Raw genomic sequence first — 26149 nt, forward strand, 5'->3', positions numbered from 1 at the left:
ATAGCTCTGGAAGGTGCTATATGAGAAAAGAAAAGCAATATTGTAGGTAGGGAAGAAACATTAGATTGGTTAATTCCTTATTTTAACTACCAGCCGACCCTGTTAACCCAGGTCAGCTCGGTTACTGTCCACCTGCAGTAGCCTCAGTGGAGAAAGAAGTGTGTAATAGGCTGTTAGAATGTATGACAAGGAGAGCTTGTACACTGAAATGCCCATGAACTACAAAACATCAAAAAGAAAAACTGAAATAACTAGATTTGAGAAATAGACCGTATGTGTAATTTCATTTCCAGATCTACTCCCATTCTGATTAAATTAAAGGAACTGGGTTTATTTCAACAGAGAAGGCAAAGAGAAAACTAAATATTAATATTCAAATAGTAATCGGCAACTTCTGCTTTCCCTACAGTTGTTTTAAAAGTAACATTTAAGTTTGATGCTCAATTAGTGACACTCAATTCTAAGGATCATAAGGCAGAATTAATGAAGAGTCTCTGGACATGTCAGAGAAAGAGAACAATTTTTTTTTGGTGGGAGGCAGTCCTACCTAGGCATAGGGGGGGCTAGATTAGATCACCTCAGATCCTCCCAGTCTGTGATTCAAAGAATTAAGGGGTGGGGGGGAGACAAAGGGAACGTGTAAACAAATGTAAAGTAAAAACACTTGATGGCCAAATTCATGCCTTGGAAATACATGTCAGACAGCTATCTTGCCATCTGTTATTTTTTAATGAGGAAAATAAAGTGTTTAAGAAAACACAATTGACTGCAATCTATAAACAGCTTCAAGTTTGCTATTGACAAACCATGGATATTGTTGAAAAATAAGCATAAACTGAGATGTTGAATTTACAATTTGCAGAGGGATTTTAAGGCTCATAGGGCTCTTTTCTGATTTTTCCTACCTGTCCAGTACATATTGGAAATAGCATCCCTATCTTACACAAGTAAAGTGAGGCTGAGTCACGAGTTGCAGTCGTGGAGCTGGTATCTAAGCCATGTTTTGAATACAGGTCTAAGTCTGCATTCTTCTATTTCACAGCATTATCGTAAAGACTCAAAGCAGATAATGGACATGTGTTTTGAAAAGTACAAACTCATAAACATTATTTGGTACTTTGTTTCAAAGGGTTCGAAATGCTTCATGTGAAGTTTTTTCCACACACACACATTACCTCACCCAAAGGACACAAGAACTTTTTCTTGTATTTTTGCATTTAGACCCGTCAGGGTAGATAGCTGTGCCATTTTCCCCTAGCCAAAAAGCACTCATTACTGATGGATAAGTGTGGCATTGAACGGTTAAGTAACCAATATTAGGCATCCACCAGCAAAGATAATTTGCACCACATTGTGGCTCCCAGTCCAATAATCTTTCCAGTAATTTATGCCACTTCCCTTGTTCCCAGAACCAAGAAGTTAAATGGGAAATTTCTAAACAAAGGTGAGGACAAAATAGGGAAACTTGTAAAAGGATGCATAAGTTTAAAATATTAATAAAAAGGTCATATGCAATGAAAAGCATATGCCAAGGGATCCTAAGACTTATCTAAGGAGTCTTAAGGGGTTCGAGTGCTCCATACAGCTAAGTATTTACATGGTTTGGGAGATGATGAATGGGAAACCAGCCCACAAATTCCACAGGACTTCTACAGAACAAGGTTCCATTAAAAAAAAAAATCACAAGACAGATGTCTCATCCATTCATTTTCAAATTGTCAAACTGGGATCACATAAACAGCACATTTCTCATTTTTATTTCAACATTTAGGATAGTCACAGATGGAGCATTATATTCTCCATGGCAGACAGTACCAAAGCATACAGACATTCCACAATGGTTAACAAACTGAATTATACATTTGTAATTTTTGAATTTTTATCCCCTAGAGATAGCATTCTCATCATGTTATATCCAAACAATTTTTTAGTTTTGAGTATTTTGCTGGCCTCGCTTCCATTAGAAGAAATACCTAAAAAGGAGTACATAGTACAGGCATACTCAAATTGCATTTACATTTTCCACTGATGATTTTTCACCCTACTGGCATTTATCAGGTATAAATCATACTGTATACATCAATGATAAACTATTAGACCAGTGTGAACCATGTAGTATATATTCAACCAGTCAATGGACTCTAATATTTTATTCAAAGACTTTATTCTGTATCACCCAATTCCAAATATGCTTTCTGAGTTGTCAATCTACCACACTGATCTACTCAACTCTTGATTCTTTTGAACACTGAATTTTACTAATATTGGACAGCTTTAATTTTTATGGGGTATATACCAAATCTTAAAACACCACAGCACAATGCACAGCTACCAAGGAACAATGTTGCCTAAAAACCCAGGAAAACAGACAATGTGCATTAGTCACCTGCAACATGTTTGTCATTAGTTTTTTGGAGCTATTCAAACACTTCTTCCAGACTGTGACACTTCAGAAATTTGCTTACAATTCCATATAACCTCTTACATTTTGGAATAAGGTTACAAAGATATTTCTGTCTTTCCTCATCATCAAAAAAATTCTTCTAATTTTTCTAAATATCCTCAGAGCTTTTATATAAATATTCCTTTAAGGCTTACAGAGCATTTTCCTCAGAACCAGAAGCGAACTATTATCATCTCCATGTTACAGACTAGAAAACTGATATACAAAGACGTGACTTGTCCATGGTCAATGTCAGAGCCCAAAACTGAACCCAGATCATAGGATCCTAGATTTAGAAGGATTTCATAGGTCATCATCTAATCCAACCCTCTCATTTTAGAGGAGAAAACTAACTCCACATTGAGCACTTTTTCCATTACATACCACTGCTTCTTCTATTTAAAAAAAAAGGCTGAACATCATCAAAACATCTTTAAGAGCTGACAAAGTAGGTGGTTTTCTATAAAAGGCATTTTGTACTTATAAAGCATAAGAGGAAAATGCATCAGGAGTTTTTTTGTTGTTGTTGCATTAATAATAGGTTCACACGCTGGAGTAATAGTACAATTTACTGAGGCCTAAATATCAATACATCAGTTCTTTAAGTATCATACTTCCAGGGCCAAATTTTACTTGTCAAGAGATTTTACTTTAAAGAATGATGAATAAGATAATGCTTCCCTTTAACCCACACAAACGATAATAAAATTAACCATGTATTGAATACTCAGTGGGTGTATTTGATGTGTAGTTTTAACAGATAACAAGTTATTACTAATATCAATGCAACTACCTCTATGTATAAGTATTTTAACAAGCTGCTCAACACCTAGATTGATGGATTTCAGCACCATCTTCACAATAGCAAAGTATATTATTAATGTGTTAGCTTACAAATTCATTTAAAGCTTTGAAATACACCTTGTTAGTCAGAAAGGAACGATACTTTTAAATCATAATAGGGTTAAATGCTTCCCTCAAAAATTGGGCAAAATTTCAGTCTACAGAAATACAATTTGAATCTTTTGGTCTATATCATAGGTAATTTTATATATCAAGAATTTCCTTATTCCCCCAAAGTATATACTTAATCAAAATGTAATGCAAGATACTATAAGAATTCATCTAAAAAGTACAAAATCTCACTTAAAAAGAGTAACTTTTAGTTAAGAATCAGCAACTATATTCATTGGCCAAATAGTCTTAAAATTAAGCTCTTGACTACTCTATTATAAAATGTTTTCTAGACTGCAAATCCAACGAATACACTTAATAGGAAGGTTGGAGTTCCTAGGCATTCACTGAGAACCAATGAAACACTGTCAAATAGCTAAGCTGACTGATGGTAGTAGTCACTAGGGGTTTGCTACCAAATCCAAATCCACTCTGTCAACAAGAATTTATTCTTAAAAAACCTTTAAGAAACAATATATGAGTAAATCATAGTCGCATAGTTATATGAATTGATCTTAAAGTGCCACTACAGTAAAAGAATCTCAATTTTCATAGTCCTACCTGAATGTATATTCTATTCTAAAACTGTGATCAATTTTGGATCATTCAAAATATAAATATTTTTATCCCTACTTGCCTTCAGTCTAAAGTTCTCCCCATCTTTTCTAACTACTCAGTTACATTTCCCTTTAACACACACAAGATTTTCACAAGTATTGCATGGTTTCACACACACACATCACTATCAATGCCCTCTTCAGATCTTATAGCTATTATGTTCATTATCAAATTTTCTATTTCATCATTCCTGTGCCTCCCTCTTCAGACACAATAGGGGAAAGGAGCTAAAAGCTAACTAAGTGTAGGTCAATCAAATCCACTTAGGTACATATTGGCACTAAGTGCATGGCCAAAACAATATCATTCCCAACAGACTAATGTGGGAGAAACCATAGAAAACAAGTATCAGTCTATTCTTATAAAAGTTTACTATAATAATATAGCAACATGGTTAAACGCAATTATTTCTCTGATGACAAAGTTTATATACTATCATACTCTCAGATGGCAAAGTCTATATACTATCCATACTCTCTGTATCTAAAATAAAATGTTAGGACCAGTAAACTTTCTGGATTTTTATTAAATCCTAATCTGAGGTAATTTAACAACAATATCTGATTTTACAGACATCATCCTAAAAATCTGTAAACATCTTTCAAAAGTAAAGGCAAATTAAGACTTTCATATCATGATTTTCTGCAGACTAAACAAGGTGGCTTGGTAACTACACAAAACTCTGGGGTAATTAACATACATTTGCTTGGAGTAAATACAAGCAAAGTTCATTTTAAGTGTAAAGTAATATTTATTACAGTAGAATTAATTCTAAGGCTTCTATATACAGTGTTTAAATTGACAATTGGTACCTAAATAAGTGATACCTTAATATTTCAATACCACTGAAGTCTCTAAATACTAACATTATATTATTTAAGGGAAAGAAGTAAAATTAAGTTTCAAAAAGACAAGCCACCCTAGGGAAAAACAAAAGAAATAAAGAGGGAAAGAAGTAAAATTATGACAGTGGAAAAAGTTAAAGTCAAATCAGTTTTGGATATTTGGATATTTTGAAGAGAAAAGATAAGCTCTAGCTTTCACAAATCAAATGTTTATTGTTAAATTCAATGCTATTCAATGCCTTCTTAACATTAGTTGAGCTGAAACTAAAGATCTACAAATTGTTAATATTGGCCTTACCAGTAACCAATGCTTCTGATCAAAAAAGGCCACAACAGTTAGATTTTATTACTTGATTTTATTTTACACTAGGTGGTGGATGCAAAGCATTCCTTTTTTAATAAAGTATAGACAATTAGCTTCACTCAGAATACACTTTTAATGCACATTTAAAAAAAAAGGATTCATCTTACAAATTGTTTTGCAATCCAAATATACAATAGCTTGGAAAACAAATAGTTTAGAAAACAAAAGCCAATGTAAAAAGACTGATTAAAACAACTAAAACAGTACAGGTTTCATATGGCTCTGATTTTACAGTTTTCTTACTGCATCATCAATATCAGAAATCTGTTCCTTCAGCTGGCTCCATTGCTCTGGATTTAAAGAAATACCTAAAACACATTTTTTTGAAAACAGAGTTACAATTTATTTTTAGTGCAGAGCTTTACAAATGAAACTTTACAACTGAAACATCACAATTTAAATTTTTAATTAATCAATCTTGAATATCATTAAGAGTTTTAAAAAAAATTATTACTGCTATGTAGTAATTTCTCTACAAAGCCTTCTCTGGCCAGGCCACATAAGATCATTATTGCTTATATACCATCTCCACTTTGACTGACTAGCATATCTTTCAATTTTTAAATATATTCCTGTGCAGTACTGATAAGTAATCAGAGCAAATGATAATATACAGCTATAGCACAGTCACCAGGAAAGTAGCAAACCAAGCAGACACGTACAAATTTGCTGAATAACCACTAAATCCAGTACCGAGCAAGGTTTTCTCCAAAGATCCACAGGAACCCAGGAAATTCACTTAGTTCTAGAGTGTTAAGCAGGTCTTAGGGTACAGGCCCCAGGCCAAGACTCTTAGGACATCTCTTTTTTTTTTTTTTTGGCTAGGCAATGGGGTTGGGGTTAAGTGACTTGCCCAGGGTCACACAGCTTGTGTTATATGTCAGGCCAGATTTGAACTCAGGTCTTCCTGAATCCAGGGCCGGTGCTCTATCCACTGCACCACCCAGCTGCCCCCTTAAGACATCTCTGATGAAGCTAACTTGGGACAGGGAGACCACAAAGTGCAGGATACATTAAGCAGTATTTCTGAAAACACACTAAATAGTCACATTTCACTAAGTTCTGGAGGTTACAAAACCTAACAATACAAATGAAGGGACAGTAATCACCCTAGAGAGATAGTAAAGAAAGTAAACTTCTTTTTTACTATCACATCTCTAGAAGTTAGCATAGGCCAATAAAAATATATAGTACATTAGCAAACTATCATATTTTACACAAAGTTATCACTATGGGTGTAATCTGGATGTACGCTCATCAAGGCCAAGTATTATATCTTTGTCTATCTTATTCTCCAAACCTCCAACATTTAAGGCATTAATCCTATGAATAAATAAGTGGAAAAAAATTAATTTTGGAGATTCCTGTATGTACAGGGGTAATAACAAAACTGTGAAATGTTATTAGGGAACTAGGAAAAGACTATTTAAACTATTCAAATAGTTTAACATTTGCAGCAACAAAAAAAATCTCTCTAACATGCTGGACTGATTACTGCTGAAAGCAGAAAGGGACAGAAGGCAAGTGAGACACCAATATTCAAGATGATCTGAACAAAAATTAAAGAAGGTGATAGATACTATAGAAAAAGCAATAAAATTTAACAATACCATATGTGAGATAATGAAATTGTATATAAAGAGGAAGGACAGCAAATGGAACACTCCAAATGACAGGGAAGTGGGGTAAAGAATAGAGAAAATAAGCAGCATTTTGTCTCAAGCTAACACTTTGAGGCAGTCCAAATGGCTGTCCATATGTTCATGTGGCTGCTGTGTCAAGATTCACTCACTATTTGATGTGTGCACTACTTCTATTACAGAATAACTCTTACTTTGGCTTCAGTGGCTCACCAACCACTATTGGTCTTATAACCTCTCTCTAATCACTCCTTAACAAGACCTCAATCTCCTTCCCAACATGTTAGTGTTAAGTTCTCTCCAAGTCCCATCCTTGGCCCTCTTCTCTCAGCATTCTCTTCCCTATGCAAATTCATGGACTTACAAAACTTCAAGAATCCCTTCTATGCAGGTAAATCTCCAATTTGAATCTCCAGCCTGAATCTCTCTTCTAATCTCCAGTACTACCTCTCTGTCTGCCTATTTCACAATCCACCAGTACTTCTAAATCAATATGTGCAAAACTGAGCTCATTATCTTCATCACTAAACACTTCTCTCTCTAGCACCACCACTCACACCCTCACAAATCTGAAACCATGGAGGCATTCTTGACTCTTCCTCATCTCTCATAACCAATTGTGAGTCATTTCAATTCTATCTCTGTAAGTCTCATAACTATCCCCTCCTTTTTAATTTCCATTGCCACTATACCATTCTTCAATACAAACCACTTAGGCCATTGTAATGGCCCCCTAATAGATTTTACGGCTTCAATCCTTCCCCCTTCTAATTATCCTTCTTACAAAGGCCAGACTGATTCTTATGGGAAGAGAAGGTGATATCATTCCTAAGTTCAGTAGCTCCCCACTGCCTAACAAAGTAAAACGCATAGAATTCCTTAGGGAGTATCTGCTCCTACATCCTCATCTTATAGATGAAGACACTAAAACACAGGTAAGTTAAAGAGATTTACCCAAGGTCATGCATGTTAGAAATGGGATATGAACACAGGCTATTAGACTCTATAGTCAGTGTTTTGTTTTGTTTTGTTTTCCATTACAACAACTCCTCTGACATTCAAGGCTTTCCACAATCTGGAACCATCTTACCTCTCCAGCCTTATCTCTTACTATTCTCCCCTCCATCCATACTCTATGTGCCAACCAAACTAAACTATTCTCTCTCCCCCTAATACACTCTGAACTTTGCCAGTTTTATGACTGTAATCCTGCTGTAGTATAATGAATAGAACACGCTAGACTTGGGAGTCAGGAAGACCTGAGTTCAAATACTGCCTCAGATACTTACTACCTATATGACCCTGGGCAAAGCATTTAACTTCTTTCAGCCTCAGTTTCCCCAACAGTAAAATGGAAGTAATAACACCTACCTCCCAGGGTCACTGTGGAAAACCAAATGAGACTACACAAACTTTAAAATACTATATAAACACTGATTACTTTTCCCTATGCCTTCAATGTCCTCTCTCTTCAATTTAACCTATTTCATTCCTATCTATCGTCCACGAAAGACCAAATAACATGCTACTTCTTCCACGGAACCTTCCCTAATTTCCACCAACTAGCAATGATGGCTCCCCACCTTTAAGCCACACAAAACACTTGGTTCTGCACCTTAATGAACTTAATTATGCATGTTATAGTAATTTGTGTTTCTGTCTTACACCACCACTAGAATAAACTCAATAATGCAGTATGCCATAAGTCTAAGAGTCAGGTGAGCTGGGGGTTTGAGTCTCAACTCCTGAAACTTAATAGGGATTTGATCCCCCAAGTGGGTCACTTCTCTGAGGCTGTTTCTTCATCTATAACATACACTACCCCAAAGGCATATTTCAAAGAAAGTGCTTTGTAAACTTTAAAAGCACTGTAAGAAGCATATGAATTTTTATCATTGTTCTACATCCCTCAAGAACCTAACACAATGTTCTGTACACAAATGGCCCTTAAATAAATGTTTGTTGAATTGAAAAATGAATTAAGCTATTTCCTTAATTCAAGAGCAAAAATTAAGTCTTCTTTTTCCTTTGTGGCACCGAATATGGGACTCAATAAAGCAGGTGCTCAACAAATGCTTCTTGAATAAACAAAGATTTAAATAAAACAGATGTGAGACAAGATAAAGAAGGGAAAGGTCAAGGATAAGGATAAATATCAACGATCAATCTCTCTTACAGATCAAAGACAGAGAATATGTCCCTCCTAGGGAAGGGAACCTAAAAAAGAAATAGTATTCCCAACTAATTTTTTGACAGCCTAGCTGGCCTCCAATTATCCAAGAAATGCTGTTAAAACAAAATAATTTCAACCAAAAATAATTAAAATCTCAACTTGATGGGCTATAAAGGGACATTTTGGAAGTTCTCTGTACTACAAACAATCAAAAAATGTTACATTAAACTTTATATGTGTGTGCGTTTTGTGTGTGTGTGTGTGTGTGTGTGTGTACGTACACACATATATATATAAAATTTTTAAATCTGTGCAGTAACAGATCATGTTTAAATTTCTAAGTAGAACATATCCAGAAGGGTGTCTTAGCAGTAATTGAATAAAGTTAATCTCAACATTCTTAGGATTTCACAAGTGAAAGTACTCTCCACTGATAATTCCTCCTTGCCTTAGTAGATAGTTTCATGAGTTTCTGTGGCCAAAAAGTTCAATCACTTTGTAACCAACTTTCTGGTGACAGGCTTGATGACCATAGCTGAAGTCTTTCCTGTATGGTAGTACCTGCCATGACACAACAGACCCCACTGGTATAGCCAAATAGTCTAAAAGAAGTTAAGGTCACCACCTACAGGCCAAAAGGAAGCTTCAGAATGGGATTTTTTTTTAAATCTGACACTAATAAGTACATAAAGAGGAGATTTATTTAACTTACACATTAATGATAAAATTACCTAATAAGAAATCAAAGTAATTAGGTTTTAGGCAAATCATGTAGACAAGACCCTTTATATTCTATACTATATGTATTCTTTAGAGACATATAAGTATGGTTCCATGGTAACAATCCCCACAGACAGTTATCTTTCAAACGGGGAAAAAAAAATAACTTACCTTTTCTACCAGGTTTCATTTCACCTTCCTGATCCATCCAGTATTCTCTAATATCAATTAGGACTTTTCCTTTAAAGTCCCGAACACTGACATATCTCATTTTTCCAATCTGCAAATAAAATAAGCCCATGAAAGATTCCTATAGATATTTATTTGCGAAATAAATTGTGTACAGACTTAAAGCACATTAATCATTGAATATTTTGCCTAAAACTATCTGATTCTATTATTTGGTTATGAAAAATCTCATGACTACTATTTGACTACTGTTCTCAATAAAGTCAAAGTATCTCCATAATAAAATTCAGTAAAATTTCTCTTAAAAATCTTCCAAATATTTTCAAAAACAGCTAGGAATGTTAAAAACTAAATATAATTTAATTTTTTAAAAAACAGCTAGGAACAAAGGAAAACATTTACAAAACTGCATTAATAAATTTGGAAAGGAAACTATTGTCTTTGTTTTTTTTTTAAATAAATTTCTATTGGTGTCTTCTTTTTCTTACATCATCATAATTATGCCCCCAGTGTCCCCTCTGACTCCCTTTCAGAAAACCATCCCACCTATCAAGTAGTATTTTATTTTTTTTGCTTTTTGGTGAGGCAACTGGGGTTAAGTGGCTTGCCCAGGGTCACACAGCTAGTGAGTATCATGTATCTAAAGCAGGATTTGAACTCAGGTTCTGATTCTAAGGCTGAAGCGCTATCCACTGTACCACCCAGCTACCCCCTTCAACTAGTATTTTTTTTTTAAAAATCAACACAATTGATTAACATATGAAAAACATGTACAATGTTAACACCTGTCACTTCTACAAAGGAGTAGGCTATGGGTTTCCCCTCATATATCTTCATTTGAGTCATAATTGATCTTTATTATTTTGTTACATTCACTTCAGATTGGGGGTGGGGGATGGTTCTTTCCATTTTGGAATTGTAATTATTATATATATATATATATATATATATTGTTTAATTGGCTTTGCTTATTTCACTCTGCATCAGTTCACATTCATCAACTGTTTATATATGTTTAATATCATCAATGTTTAATTTTATCAAAGAGACTACACAAAGATTTTTTTCTCATTCAATCACTTTCTTTCTTAGGTGCATTAATTTTATCTGTGAAGGATCTTTTCACTTTCATATAATCAAAGTAATCTACTTTATATTTTGTAACTGCTGCTTTCTCTTATTTGGCTAAGAATACTTCTACTTATAGCTTTGAGAGGTATATGATTTGTTTCTCTTCTAATTTTAATCATATGACCTTTAATATTACGGTCACATATCCATTAAAATGTTATCATGAAGTACAGTGTAAGGTATTGGTCTAAACCTAATTTCTGCCTGACTGATTTTAACAGTTTTCCCATCAGTTTTTATCAATTTGAGTTTTTTTCTAAGTAATTTATGTTTTCCACTTTATCAAACACTGGGTTATTGAGTTCCACTGTTTCTGATTCTCCCTTTTCTAGTATGTTCTAATGATCAAATATTTTAATCAATACCAGATGATTTTGATGACTGATGCTTTAGAATAGTTTGATGTCTAGAAATGCTATTCTTCCTTCATTTGATTACTTTTCATCATTTTTTTCAACATCCTAGATCTTTTGTTAATGAACTGTTAGTATTTTATCAGGTTCCATAAAATATCCCCTTGAAAATTTGATTAGTGTAGGAAACTATCATCTTTGAAAGAAAACTCTTTAGAGTATAAACTACAAGGATACATATTCACAACAAATACTAAGTGATAAAATGCATAAATTTAATGCTTTTTGTTTATAAACAGTTGATAAATATGTATATATAACTAATACAAACATTGTATACACACACACACACGTAGCCATTTCCCGTAGACAAGTGGTCAAAGAACATGAACAGTTTTCCAAAAAACTGCAAAGTATTCAAAACCACATGAAAGAATACTCTAAATTACAAGAGAAATGAAAACAACTTTTCTAAGTTTTCTCTTTACACTCTGTAATGCTAGTTCCAGAGGAGAAAGACAGCAATCAAAAAGCATTTGTTAGGTGCCTATTATGTGACAGGCACCATGCTAGTGACTAGGGATACCAAGACAGAAATAAGTCTTACCCTCAACAAATTACTCCCTATAGGAAAAGACCATATATCCAACTTGTAAAATGTAAGTATTTAAAAATTACATACAAAGTAATTGTATTTTCAGAAACTGGCATGGGGAGAGCATTCACAGCTAGAGGTAGGAGAATCAGAAAAGGCCTCTCATAAGAAAGACTGCTTCTGCTGAGTTCTGAAGGCAACTAGGGATTCTGAGAGGCAGAGGTGAGGAGAGAATGCATTCCAGGCATGGGGGGACTAAAGCCCCTGTGAATGCAGTTAGACAGGAAATGGGAGTGTCATGTGTGAGGAACAAAAAAAATTAGTATAGCTGGACCAGAGCCCACACAGAGGTTATAAAAAGTTTCTAATGGATTGGGGCTGTGAGAGCTAAAGAAAGATTTTCCTTTTACTTTTTTTTTCAAAAGTTTTGTTTACCACTTATTTGGGGGAAATACAAATTTAAATGGATTACTAAAGTGATCAAGATACAAGATAGAAAATTAGAGATACCATTTCTTGCAAAATGGAAGAACGTGGCATATAAAGAAGTAATAAATGCTTTAAACATGGACTAAAGTAATGACTCATAAAATAAGCTGACCAGCTTACATTTTACTAATTGATAATTTTTAAAAAGATAACTTTGGCTTTTTCTGATCCACCAAATTACGTATTTTGTATATTTTTATATTCTTTTACATTATTCTTTATTCTATAGTATACATATTATGTGTGTGTGTGTGTGTGTGTGTGTGTGTGTGTATTATACAATGTTCTGTGCATTCTTATGCACATACACCTCTCCTAGTATAGAATATAAGCTTCTTAAAACCAGGGATTGTTTCCTACTTGTCTTTGTATCCCCAGTGCTTGACACATAAAAGGCCCTTAATAAATGCTTCTTGATTGAAGAAGGTATCTAGCAAGTGACCTGTTAGAAAAATAAACATTAATTAAGTGCCTACTATGTCAAGTTGTTTGAGTGCTAGAGAAAACTAAACTATTTCTATGGCCTGGTCAATAATCCTAAAACTGCTTTCCTGAGATGAATTTTAAAAATCCTTTTAAACCAAAAATTTTACATAACAGATTCTTGTTGTTGTTCAGTTGTATCCAATTCTTTGTGACCCCATGGAATACAGCACAACAGGCCCTTCTGCCCTCCAGTTTCTCTTTAAGTCTGTCCAAGTTCATGTTATTGCTTCCATGAAACTATCTACCCCTCTCATCCTCTGCCATCCCCTTTTCCTTTTGCCTTCAATCTTTCCCAACATCAGGGTCTTTTCCAGTGAGTCCTATCTTGTCATTATGTGGGCAAAGTATTTAAACTTCAGCTTCAGTATTTGACCTTCTAGTGAAAAGTCTGAATTAATTTCTTTTAAGTATTGACTGATTTGACCTCTCAAAGGGCTCTCAGAAGTCTTTTTCAGCACAATTCAAAAGCATTGATTCTGTGATGCTCAGCTTTCCTTATAGTTCAACTCTCACTTGCTTTGACTATATGGACTTTTGTTGCCAAGGTGATGTCTCTGCTTTTTAGGATGTTATCCAGATTGACCATAGCTTTCCTTCCAAGGAGCAAGCATCTTTTAATTTCATGGTTGCAGTTGCCATCTGCAGTGACCTTTGGGCCCAAGAATATAAAATCTCATACTGCTTCCATTTCTTCTCCTTCTATTCACCAGGAAAGGATGGGACCAGTTGCCAAGATCTTAGTTTTTGGTTTTGTTTTTTTTTTAATATTAAACTTCAAGCCAGCTTTTATACTCTCCTCTTTCACCCTCATCAAGAGGCTTCTCATTCTTCACTTTCTGACAACAGAATGGTATCTGCTGCATTTCTGAGATTGTTGGTGTCTCTCACGGCAACCAGTATTGGATTCATCCAGAATGGCATTTCACAAGTTGTACTCTGCATATAAGTTAGATAAATCAGGTGACAACACACAGCCTTGTCATATTCCTTTCATAATGTTTCACATTTGATTCTGACTGTTGCTTCTTGGCCCAAATACAGGTTTCTCAGAGACAAGTAAGATGATCTGGTACTCCTACCTCTTTGAGGACTTCTTGTGATCCAGTCAAAGGCTTTAGTGTAATCAATGAAGCAGAACAGATGTTTTTCCAGAACTCCCTTGCTTTCTCCATAATCCAGCAAATATTGCCAATTTGGTGTCTAGTGCCTCTGCCTCTTCAAAAACCAGCTTGATCTTTTCAGACTCATTGGACATTTCTCGTCCTTCTGTACTCTACGACCAATCCAAACTGGTCTTCTTTCTGTGCCTCATAAACAACACTTCATCCTCCACCTCCATACTTTCTCACTGGCCATTCCCTCATGTCTGGAATGCACTCCTTCCTTACCTCTGCCTCAGTGCCCCTATCTTTCTTGGAAAATGCCACTGAGGCACCATCTTTTACACGAAGCTTTTCCTGATACTCCCAACTGCCAGAGGGAGCCCTCTTTCCAAAACCACCTCGTATTTAACCACTTTGCATATATTTGTATTTACTAACTTTATATTTATGGTGAATATATTTTATATGTACTACTTATATTCTCCATCAGAATATAAGCTCACTGCAAAGTAGGTACTGTTTCATTCTTTGTACTTGTATTCCCAGCACCTAACAGCGCCTGGGTTACAGTAGGTACTAAACAGATATTTGAAATTGATTGGTAAGTGTGTTAAGAGTACTTTTTTACATTTAACTAAATAAATGTCAAGCATAAGAGATCTGATACTACCATTTCAACATCAGAATGGAAAAAAATCTTACTAACATCATGTATTTCAAGTGTCAGACACTGGGTGAATGTATTCCCAGCCCCATCTTTCAAGATGCCTTTACTCCACACTCCCACTCTGGCAAATATCTCCTCTATGCATAGATCAGATTAGCAACAAGAAGAATTACTTTTATTATAAATTACATATAAACATTATATAATCTCACAAAGCATATTCCTATATTTCAGGCCTACCAGGTAACCTTGGTTATATTATTTTACCCTTTGCTTTGCTCATAGACTGAAAAGATGGGGAAAATATGAAACACCTTCTCCTTCCCCAGTCCTCCTAACATACAAAAAGGGCAAACCGGTTACTTATTATCTCTAAACAACGTTGATCAGCTCTTCAGAAACAGGCCCTGGCTCATAAAGTCATCACTAATAACTGTATTCAGCTTCACAAAGAGACCCTAAGTATTCATCAAATCTATTTACTTGTCCTAGATTCAGGATTCTAAGTCATTAGAGGGATTTTTTTTAACCATACTGCTTCAGTGAATTAAATCCTATAATAACCTTTGCCTAACAAAACTGTACTTTAAAAAACTTTACAGTCATAAAGTCCTCATTTGCTCCTAAGAGAAAATCTCCCTCGCTATAATTTAAGATTGCTATCACTTATTTTATTCCTCCAGGACAGAATTTTTGCAAGGTTTGAGGAAGTAAGAGTGGCAATTTTTCTCCTGGTCCTTAAATTGTCTTCCAGGACAAGAAAAACTGCTCTAATGAACTCAGTATTTTGCAAAATACTATCATCTTTTATGAATCCTTATTTCTCTTTGGATAGGTAGCCTTGACACTTGAGAGTCTGGAGACACCTGGGTTAAAAATCTCACTTTAGGGGCAGCTAGGTGGCGCAGTGGATAGGGCTTTGGCCTTGGAGTTAGGAGGACCTGAGTTCAAATCTGCCCTCAGACACTTGACACTTACTAGCTGTGTAACCCTGGGCAAGTCAATTAACTCCAACTGCCTCACCAAAAAGAAAAAAAAAATCTCACTTTAAATACATAAATCATTTAACGTCTCTGAAGCCACATTGTCTCATGTGTAAAATGGCAATGGGAATTATGTAAAGTGCTTTGAAAACTTCACAGCACTACATAAAGGTCAGCCATTATTATTTCTGATATACCTAATATCTCCCTCTTGAAACTCACATTCTTCTAGTCCTGTGCTACTTTACCCTCCATATTTTCTTCTTCTCTCTTAACCTACAACTTCTTTGCTCTTCTACCTACTGGATATGAGTTTTCATAGATGCCTCAATACATACCCTCTTACACTTCTCCTTCTATACTCACTTTCTTCAGAGAGCTCATCCAATCTTAAGGCTCCCACTTTCACCCATGATTCCCAAAATCTACATTTCCAGCCACGAGTTCTCATTTATTCTAGTACAGAATGTCCTGTTGTACACTATAAGTAACGAAGACTATAAAGAATTCAAAGGAACCTGGGAACACTGAGGAACTGATACAGAGAAAAGAAAGCAGAACCAAAACAAGTCATACCACAATGATCATAATAATGTAAAAGAAAACAACGCTAAAAAAAATGAGAACTCGGATCCACTGCCTTTAAGAAATTTATCTCAGAGGCAATAGATAGCCCCTGGAGATTGGTGAGCATGGAATAACACAATTAGATAAGTACTTAAGGGCACAGTGATGGGAAACACAATATATAAATAAACATGTAGATATAAGATACATAAAAGGCAGAAGGATAAGGTATTCTATGTGGTTTTTGTATCCAGTTGTCATCTTGTCTCCCAACCCCAAGGAACAAACCATCCTATACACTAATGCTAGATTACCCTTCCTAAAATAATGCTTTCACCAAACCATTTCCCTCTAAGACCCTACAGGCCCTATAAAAAAAAACAAACAAACAACAACTCCCTATTACTTATCAAAACAAGATCAGAAATCCTTCAAGGAGGCATTCAAGGCCTACTCATGAGGGTACAACTTTGCCTAGCCATATTTCTCACCCTAATTCTTCCTGATTAGAATCAGGCAGGTCTCCTTATCATCTCCTTCATAACAAATTCATTCCTACTTCTGTCTTTGATTATTCAATTACCCCAGCTAAATGCTAATTAATAGTCTATCCATCCTTTAAAGCTCAGCTGAAGACTCACCCACAATTTATCACTTTTAATTTCTGTAACATTTTTTTGTGGGAATTGCCATCTAGCTGTTTCACAAAGTATTTTTTAAAATCAGGCAATAGGCATACAATTTCAGCCGTAAAATTTCAGCTATCTTATGCTAATTCTCAATGTTGCCCAAACAACCATTTCACTTGAAAGAACATTGAAGTGTTGCATCCTTTTCAACTAAAATGATGATGACTGTACAAGAAAGTCATACAATTATATAGGATCAGATTTAGACTGGGTAAGGAAGTCATCAGAACCAAACTCTTTATTTCATAGGACAGACAAAACCCAGCCTTGTCATTCTAAATCAAATATCCTTTGTTTCCCTTTTATTAACGATCTTTAGCAACAAAATATATGGGAACTGCTCTGATTCTAATAATACATAACTGTCAAATTTTACCTGGAACATATGATCATCTCGACTGCTGCTCTGCTTGGACGAAGCTGGTGCTTTAGAACTTTCTCCTGTCTTCTGCTTCTTTATGGGTTTTTCTGGAAGAGCTTGCTTTTTCCTCTTTGCCTTAAAATACAAATTTTAAATATGGTCAAAGTATGCAAACAGAAAACATATTTTTAAGTTCAACATGATTCCACAGATGATTCAACTACAAAAAAAAATCCCAACTGGGGCACTTTTAAAAGGAGTAACCTCATTTATTCATTAGGAACAGTCTTCAATCCATACATATGGTAAAAATGAGTAGCAGGCTTTCTTTCCTATTTAAATGTATTACTTATACTTTTTTCTTTAAGATCACTGTAATTTTCCAATGACTTCCTGTGAGAATAAAACCCTTCCTTTACCACAAATAAGTACAGTCAAGCCAAAGCAATCAGCACATTGGTGAACTGGCCAATTCTGACAGTTCTACATCTCCACTGAGAGGTAAGAGACATTCTTAATAAATAGCCCTCAGAAGTCACTATTGGCAATACAGTTTGAATAAAGACTAAAACCATGGCTGAAATTTGTGACCATTAAGTTATATTAGTTATTAAATTGTTTGTTATTTATTTAGAGCAAATCACACAGGTATATAGTAAACTAATGAGGAGGGCAATTTAGAACACTCCTACCATATACTGAATAGAACAAAATAAAAAGATATTTTGTGCTGGGCCCATAAAGTTAACATCTTGATCTTTAGAAACCGTCAAAACAATGATGATTTTTTCAGTGTTATATTAAAAGCTTTCTAAACAGTCACTGAAAATTAGCCAAAAAGCCCTAATAGTATTTAACTGAAATCCTTCCCCAAATCAGTAGAGGGCAGTCATGATCCTTAACTGGGGGGGAAAAATTACCTTTTTTATGGGGGAGTGCAGGAGACACCAGTGAGATTTCACTGGTACTGGGAATTCCTAGCCAGGGAACAACTTCTACCAACAGGAATGAAATTGTTCTATAACTTAGTCTTAGAGTATAAAGCACTGAAATGTTACATTGCCACAATGTTAGACATGTAAGACTTAAGTACATAAAACTGTGTTTTCTTGACCTGTGTCCACTAAACCATACTCTCAATATATGAATAAAATTATTATATTCAGCATTTTACTGGGTATGATGAAAGAAAAGTAAAAAGCTTCAATGAATTAAAGTGAAGCATAGTCAGGATCTGTAGTATCATTTAGATCTAAGTAGTTAAAATTAGCTCATCATACAGAAGCCTATTAATGGGTAAATTAAAAGCACTTTAGTCAAATCGAGAGTCTTCTCTTTATTCCATCTTCTTGAATATCAAAGCTTTGTTTAAGTATTAAGGGTAAAAGATCTCTAATATCTTTTTGAGGCTCTAAATAACTAAATGTAACTTTTCCAAAATTCTTTCATTTTCATTTAACAAACATAGATGCAACAGATCAAAAAACTGGAAGCCAAAAAGACTTAAGTCTACATATTGCATGTGCTTACACAATTACCACAAACAAGTTCAGTCAGGTTACCTTTGCTGGAAATAAAATGCTTTCAGAAGAAATTGGCAGCTAAAAAGATTCTAATCAGATATCTAACACAAATTTCAAAAAAACTTATTATTTTGACAGGAATAGAAAGGTTATTGTGTTCCTTGAGGTATCTGGTAGCTATCTCAACAAATAAGGAGCATGGTTACTGGAAAACTTGACCTATTTCATCATATTTACTTACAAATAAACAGTTCCATTCAAACTACACACAATGTAAAGTGTACCAAATATAAAATTCAATCAAATGTTATAGGCAAAATTTATATGACAATGTTAAACAATAGCTTGGAGGTGGTGGTTAAGACTATCATCATGGAAGAAAAGACAGAAGGATGCTAAACTTAAAAAGGAAGGAAGAGCTGGGTTCTAATCAACTTCTGACATTTACCAGCTGTGTGACCATGGATAAATGACTTAACAATCTCTCTAAGCCTCAGGCAATTTTCTAAGAATTCTAGTAAGTTATGGAAATAAAAGCAGTGATCTGTTCCCACACCAATAAAATCACAGACCTTTGACATATATACAGATATATCCCAACATTCTCTAAAGCAAAGGAAAATGATATCCTAAGACTCAGAACCAGAGCAAATAGTGGCTTTGACCCCACCCTCCTTCCACTGTCCTACAGAGATATACTTGAGTGTTGTAGATTTGCAGTCAGAAGACCTTGGTTCAAATCTCAGCTCTCCCACATCTTACTTTTTGTGGGTCTTTTAATATGTCACTTGCTCATCTGTAAAGTAGAGGACTACATAATCTTTAAGATCACTTCTAATTCTGAAATCCTATAATTCTTCGTGCAAAAGAGGAAGCACAGCACACCAGTTCTGGACAGATAAACCACCACAGACATTATGCAAATAAACTGTTTCAAATGATTACCTTTTTGTCAATTTCACTGTCAGAATCACTCCCAGATGAGCTTGAAGAAACAAGTTCCTTTGATTTGGGCATTCTAGAAAGAAAATACATTGTAATAATGTCTTAAGTTAATTTTAAATGTCTTCTAATCATTTTAACTTAATTTCATGCTATAGGAGAGTCACAGGTCAAATTCTACTACAAATAACTATTATTTTATAGTCAACCTCTACCATAGTAGGAGTGCTATAATAAGTACATTGCTAGAAATCACACTTCCAGACTGAGTGATCTAAACAAAACAGAGTATAGCAGCAAATTACCAATTGGAAAAAAAGTATCCTGAACCCAGAGGGAGCAAAGATGGAAGTGAAATACAAACACCAAAATTTTCCTCCATGCTCCTGGATTTTTTTGAGCTTATTATTCAACTTAATTTAACAAATGTTAAACATTTATGGTGAGATTAAAACAAATTTAAAAACAAGGCCCCTACTCTATTGGAAGATGAGGGGAAAGGGGATACCATACACACATAAAATTCTGTAGTGTGGTTCCATGGAGAGAGCTGAATTTGGAATCAAAGGAGCTAGGTTCAAATATTGGCTTTGTCACTTACCACCTTGGCAAGTTTACTATCTGGGATCCTCAACTGTAAAAGGACCCTCTCAGCTCTAAATCTATTATCCTATTACATTACATTAGAGAGGTACAAAACAAAATGCTATGATAAGATACAAAAGGGAAGATTCTTAATTAATATCAGGGAAAACTTCATGAAGGAAGCAGCATTTGGAACATTTAAAATAGAGAAAACAGTATAAAATAACGTTGAAAAATAGATTGGACATCAAATTGAAGAACGCCTTGAATGCCAAAGATGTCTAAATTCAACAGAACCACTCAGCCTAGGAGTAACAAAGTTTAGAAGATGGATTAGATAAAAGATAACGAAGGCAGAAAAACTGCAGATTTCTGCAATAGTCCAGATGGGTGTAAATAAGAGCTTTGTACTAGGATGGTGGTAGTGGAGAGAGAGATAAGGGGGGAAAGGAGTGAGGTATTTGAGGACAGCATGAAAGAAGAGAATTGGTAGTAAATTGTATGAAGCTGGAACAAAAACTGTGGGTTACTCAGCTGGGCTCTGCTGTCCTACTTCCCACTAGGAAAGCAAAGAGCAGACACAATAAGATATTTGTTAAGGAGAGATATAAGTTCAGAGATAGCATTTAAAATTCAGGATTATTCACTGTATAGGATTACATTATTTCAATCAACAAACATTGAGTGCCTACTATGTGCAAAATATTGTTGTGATGTAAAGACTGGCATGATTATGATTGCTACTTTCAAGGAAATTATCAGGAGAGGATAAAGGGGGAAGACAGAATATGGTAGGGAGAGATGGTAAATACACAAATAACTACAATAAAAGGAGAACATGAGAGGTACCACAGAATTCAGAGATGGTTACAGTGTAAAGCTCAATGTCGAGGTGCATAGAGCAGCACTAGCCCAGGAATGAGGAAGATGTGGTTTCAAAATTCCACCTCAGAAACTTAACTAGTGGTGTGACTCTCTAGGTAAGTCACTTAATCTGCATTTGCCTTTTTTCCTTATCTGTAAAATGGGGATAATAACACCTATCTCCCAGCCTTGTTGTGAGAATAAAATTAGGTTGTCTGTAAAGAACTTTGCAAACCTCTAAAGTGCTATATAAATGCTAGTTGGTTTTGTTTGTTTGTTTTAAGTAATCCAAACTTTGAAACTAACCTATTATGTGACCTTAGGCAAGTCATTTCATATATCTGTGGGGCTGAATACAAAATTAGCACTTGATAAATCCTTTTTGATTGAGGGATGATACCTAAGGTCCTTTCTAGTTCTAACATTTTAACTCAGAGTGCTATAGGAATACAGCAAGAAGAGATTATATACAATTGGAAATCTTGGAAAACCTCATGAGGTAGGTAGCACTAAGGGGTCTGAATGGATAAAACAGAGTCAGCACAGGTACAGTAAAGGGACCACTAAGCTCAAAGAAAGAGAACAGAAAAGCATTTAGTAAGCTCCTGCCATGTGCCAGGCACTGTGCTTAGCACTTTACAAGTATTATCTCATTTAATCCTCACAACCACCCTGGGAGGTAGGTGCTAATATTATCCCCCATTTTACAGCTGAGGAAACTGAGGCAGACAGAGGTTAAGTGATTTAACCAGGGTCACAAAGCTAATGTGTTAAGACTGGATTTGAACTCAGGTATTCCTGATTCCAGGCCTAGCACTCTGAAATGTGCAAGGTGTGCATTCAGGAAAAAGCAGGTAATTTGATTTGAATTGAGCTTCCTTTCAATGTAAGGCAGTAATAGGCTGACCCCACCCAGAGCATGGAGGTCCTAGAATGCCAATCTGAAGGCAATGGTGAACCATTAAAGGATTCTGAGCAAGAGAGTAGTAAGACTCTACTAACTTTTATATGCAGATATATGTCATAACATTTCACATTAGTTTTATTAATACGTTCTTAATTTTCACACAGCACTAAGACAAAGCATTACCTAGTAATCAATGTAACCCCTCACTTTTCTTTTCACACTTAGCGCTAACCCAGTACTAATTACGGGTTTTCACAATTCACAAAGTTATAAGTAATCAGTTGGTTCCTAAGACTATAATAAACCAGAACAATTACCAACTACATTACACTCACTTCAAAATATCCCTACACTTTGAAAACACTTTATCTTGCCCTGACACTTCCAAGTTAATTCAGGATAGGCTTATTGGTACAAACTAAACTGGGTATTCCGGGATTCTACCCCTTCTTCCTTTCTAGAAAATCAAAGTAATGAGAATATCAATTTTTTCCTCAAGTCAATCATTAGTAATCAGCTGTGTATAGCCGAAAATACATGCTAAATAAGCTTCAACACGTTCCTTATTAGGTCAAGGTAAAAATAAAAAAGTGGGACATCTTCCACTGGAAGCTTACTCCAAAAGTATCTATCATACCCTCAAAATAGTTCTGTCAGTTTTGATTGTTAAAATCTTGAAGATGAGGAGTAAAAAGACAGGATACCACAATTGTTCATATTCACCTACTTTAAATGGTCAAATTCTTAAAACACACTATTTACCACCGCCCTAAATCAGCTGTCAATAGAGTGACTTCAATTTTCTGCCCTAGAAGCCAGTACTCTGAAAGGATGAAAAATCATGAATTAAATATAAGCCATTTCCATTCACTTAACTACCAAAGCATAATCTCACCCAACTTCTTTAGTAAACACTTCCCTGGAAGATATTTAATAATCATCACCACAAGTAGTATCTCAAGACAGCAGTACAGATTTCATCTAGATTAAGAACTAAACGGTAAAGAAACCAAACTCAAAATAACCAACGCCTTAACACAAAACCAGCTGCAATTCACATTCATTCTGAAAAGACAGCATTTCTCAAAGAAAGAAACTAAGCTCTTTTAAAAAAATTTTTTCCTTAACAGTATCTGCCCAACATTAATCCTACCTAATTTAAGCAGGAGAGGAAGGTTGTCCTGGATAGGTTATACAATGCATGCAATGTGAAGAAAGGTGTCTTGTCTTTCAGGATGGATGGATGGGGGCGGGGGAGAGGGAGTGAAGAAAGAAGGAAACTGGGAAGGAGGAGGAGGAGGAGGGTGATAAATAAGGAGAATCAGCACCAGAGAGCCAGGAATCATACATGAAAAGGAGAAGAGAAACTGCAGAAGATGGAAGGTTAGGAAGGACGACTTGGGGTGGAGATGCGCGGTGCACCAAGCAGCCGGGGCCGGGAAGGGGCTTGTATCTGGGGGCCCGGGGGAGGGGGTGACCATGGAGGGGAAGGAGGAGGAGAAGGAGGAGGAGGGGGCGGCCCACCAGGGTGGGAGGCTGGAGAGGAGCCGAGGAGACTCCGTGTGTGGTAAGGGGAGGGACTTGCTCCAAGCGCCATTTTCTCCTTCTCTCCTTTCAATGCGATTCCTTTCCCTGCCCCCCGCCCAAGGCCGAGCCCACCCTCCCCAATCTCTCGGATCTCCCCCCCCTTCCCGCTGCAGCCCAGCCGGAGACGGCGGCGCGAGCCGAGGGCAGAGGGAGGCAGAGGCCCGGCCGCCGCATGCTCCCTGCCCCGGGCGGAGCGAGCTGCAGCCCCGGCCCCCGCCCCCTCTGCCGCCACCCTCCGGGGCCCAGGCTTCTTTCGAAGAGCCGAGGGTTCGACAGCGGGGCCCGCCCCCGGAGGCGCCCGCCGCCGCCGCCCTCTCCTCGGCCGGCCCGGGGGTGCAGGGCGCGGGGTCCGCCTCCGAGGGTGGGAGCCGCGAGAAGGTCAGGGACTCCGCCATTTCCCGCCCCGGGGCCCGAAGCGGCCGCTCGGCCCACAGCGAGCACGAGCTCCGGCGGTGCCTAGGTCCCCCTGCCTTGGATGGGGCCCCGGCGCGGCGCGATCGGCCGACAGAAGAGAAGGGAAGAGGAAGGAGGGAGGGAGGGGAGGGCAGGAGGCGCCGGCCTCGATGACTCACGCTCCGTTCCTGCGGCCGCACACTCCGCTGAGAGCTCGGGAGTGACAGAGAGCCGGAAATGACGAAAGGAAAGAGTTGTCCCGCCCCTCCTCCCCTGAGGGCGGAGAGAGGGAGGTGTTCGGTATGGGGGCGTGTCCTTTCGAGCCAACCCGAGGCCCTGTTCCAGGTGTTTAAAGGGACCGCGTCCTTGGAAGAGGAAGACGTAAAGGAAGGGAAGGCAGGAAAAAAGGCAGGATGTATGAAAAGAAGGATGAATAGTTTTACCCCCAGAAGGACAAGGGAGTGGAGCGTTATCCTACCATCCCCACCCCTGACCAGGCTTCTTGCAAAGCAGGACTGTGTTGATCCCAAAGCTGACGGAGTGAAAATATGAAAGCAGAAAAACTCTTTCTTTCAATTAATATTTATTAAGAACCTACCGTAGAAAAAGAGAGCTTGGAAGAGTGAACAGAGCGCCAAAAGTGACATTAGAGCACCTGTGTTGGAATCCCAGCTCTGCTCCTTTACCTGTGTGTGAGCTCCAGGAATTCCCTTAACCGCCTTGCTGTCAATTTCTTACATAAAAGGAGAGATTTGGACAGGATGGCCTCTAAGTTCCCTTCCATTAGTAAGTTCTTGTTGACTTGACTTCCAGCTGTGAATCTCTGATTCTGTGTGACACTATCCAAAACTGATTTTAAGCCATAAGGGACTATAAAAGTGGATAGCATTGTTCAATAGAGACGAAACCTATGATTTCATTGGTATAGAAACTCCCAGGTGAAGAAATTCGTCCCACTGCAAATTGGCATTGTAACTTAAAGCCTCAGATGCAAGAGCGCCGAGATACTAAATGACTCAGGGTCACATAAACAGTAAGTTTTAGAAGTGGGACAGGTTTCAGGGTTGGCCCTTTGTCCCCTACAGGATGGTTGGACTGCACCGTGCCTCCTCTCCTACTTCTCATGCTGTCATTATTGTTCCAAAAGAGCTGTAATGTGCTGTCCCTACCCTCAAGCAGTTTAATCTAGCTGGGCAAACAAAACATGCCCGCATATGAAGGTAAATAATTGTGGGAGAGTTAAGTAACAGTACCATACAACACCTTTGTTAACCAAAAGAATTCATAAATTCCAAGGAGATGATGTTTGAAAGAACTCCAAAAGCCATAAAGGGCCATGTAAATGTCAGGATTAGTGCCAGTAATTTTGTTAGGAAACATGGGAACTCCCAGGAATATGTCCCAGAATAAGGATTCCTTCCCAAGGCCCTTTTCCTCCATCCTCTTTCCTGATTGAGCAAGCTGCATGTCTACAGGCTGTAGTTCCAAAGGTGTTTCTGCTTCCTTTGGAACAATCCCCCCCACTGATCTGAAGGATGCCAAGTGCTGCAGGGTAGCCAGGGAAGCACCTCCCCCACCAGTATGTAACTGGGCCATGCAAACCCTGGGAGTCTGACAGGTACCTGATATCATGCCACAGTGCCTCTTCATAAGCTTCTCAACTACCAATCCATGCTAGAACTTCCTCCGTGCCCAGATCAATATTTTTAAATGAATCTGTGCTCCCATATGATTTTTTTAGTGGAAGAATACAAGAGATATCGAAAAACACAGATTATAAATTCTATTAAAGTTGGGAGAAAAGAGAGCTTATTATGGTCTAGGATGTTCTGAAAAGGCATCATGGAAAAGGTGGGCCTAAAGCTATGCATTAAAAGATGGGTAAAATTTGAATAGCAATTGTAATGAGTATAATGAGGGGAATGGACCACTGTGAGTGGAATAACTCAAGGGGAAGCATAATGAGTCAGAAAAAATG

At 36.9% G+C, this 26149-nt stretch overlaps 1 protein-coding gene across 3 annotated transcripts; it reads right to left on the reverse strand.

Moving 5' to 3' along the window:
* Nucleotides 1-1729: 1729 nt before the first annotated feature.
* Nucleotides 1730-24454, reverse strand: SUB1 (SUB1 regulator of transcription). Of its 3 annotated transcripts, none has more exons than XM_020995284.1 (5): nt 24351-24454; nt 19839-19911; nt 17386-17505; nt 9929-10037; nt 1730-5532 (listed from the first exon to the last, which is right to left on the reverse strand). In XM_020995284.1, exons 2-5 carry the CDS (start codon nt 19908-19910, stop codon nt 5453-5455), a joined length of 381 nt encoding a protein of 126 aa, XP_020850943.1. In that variant the 5' UTR covers nt 19911; nt 24351-24454; the 3' UTR covers nt 1730-5452. The 3 variants fall into 3 exon arrangements, with proteins under 3 accessions (XP_020850943.1, XP_020850961.1, XP_020850953.1); XM_020995302.1 differs by lacking the exon at nt 24351-24454 and adding an exon at nt 24249-24267; XM_020995294.2 differs by lacking the exon at nt 24351-24454 and adding an exon at nt 23345-23446.
* Nucleotides 24455-26149: the final 1695 nt, after the last annotated feature.

Source organism: Phascolarctos cinereus, unplaced genomic scaffold, assembly GCF_003287225.1.
Source record: "Phascolarctos cinereus isolate Bilbo 61053 unplaced genomic scaffold, phaCin_HiC Scaffold_4;HRSCAF=312, whole genome shotgun sequence".
Classification (NCBI taxonomy): Eukaryota; Metazoa; Chordata; class Mammalia; order Diprotodontia; family Phascolarctidae; genus Phascolarctos; species Phascolarctos cinereus.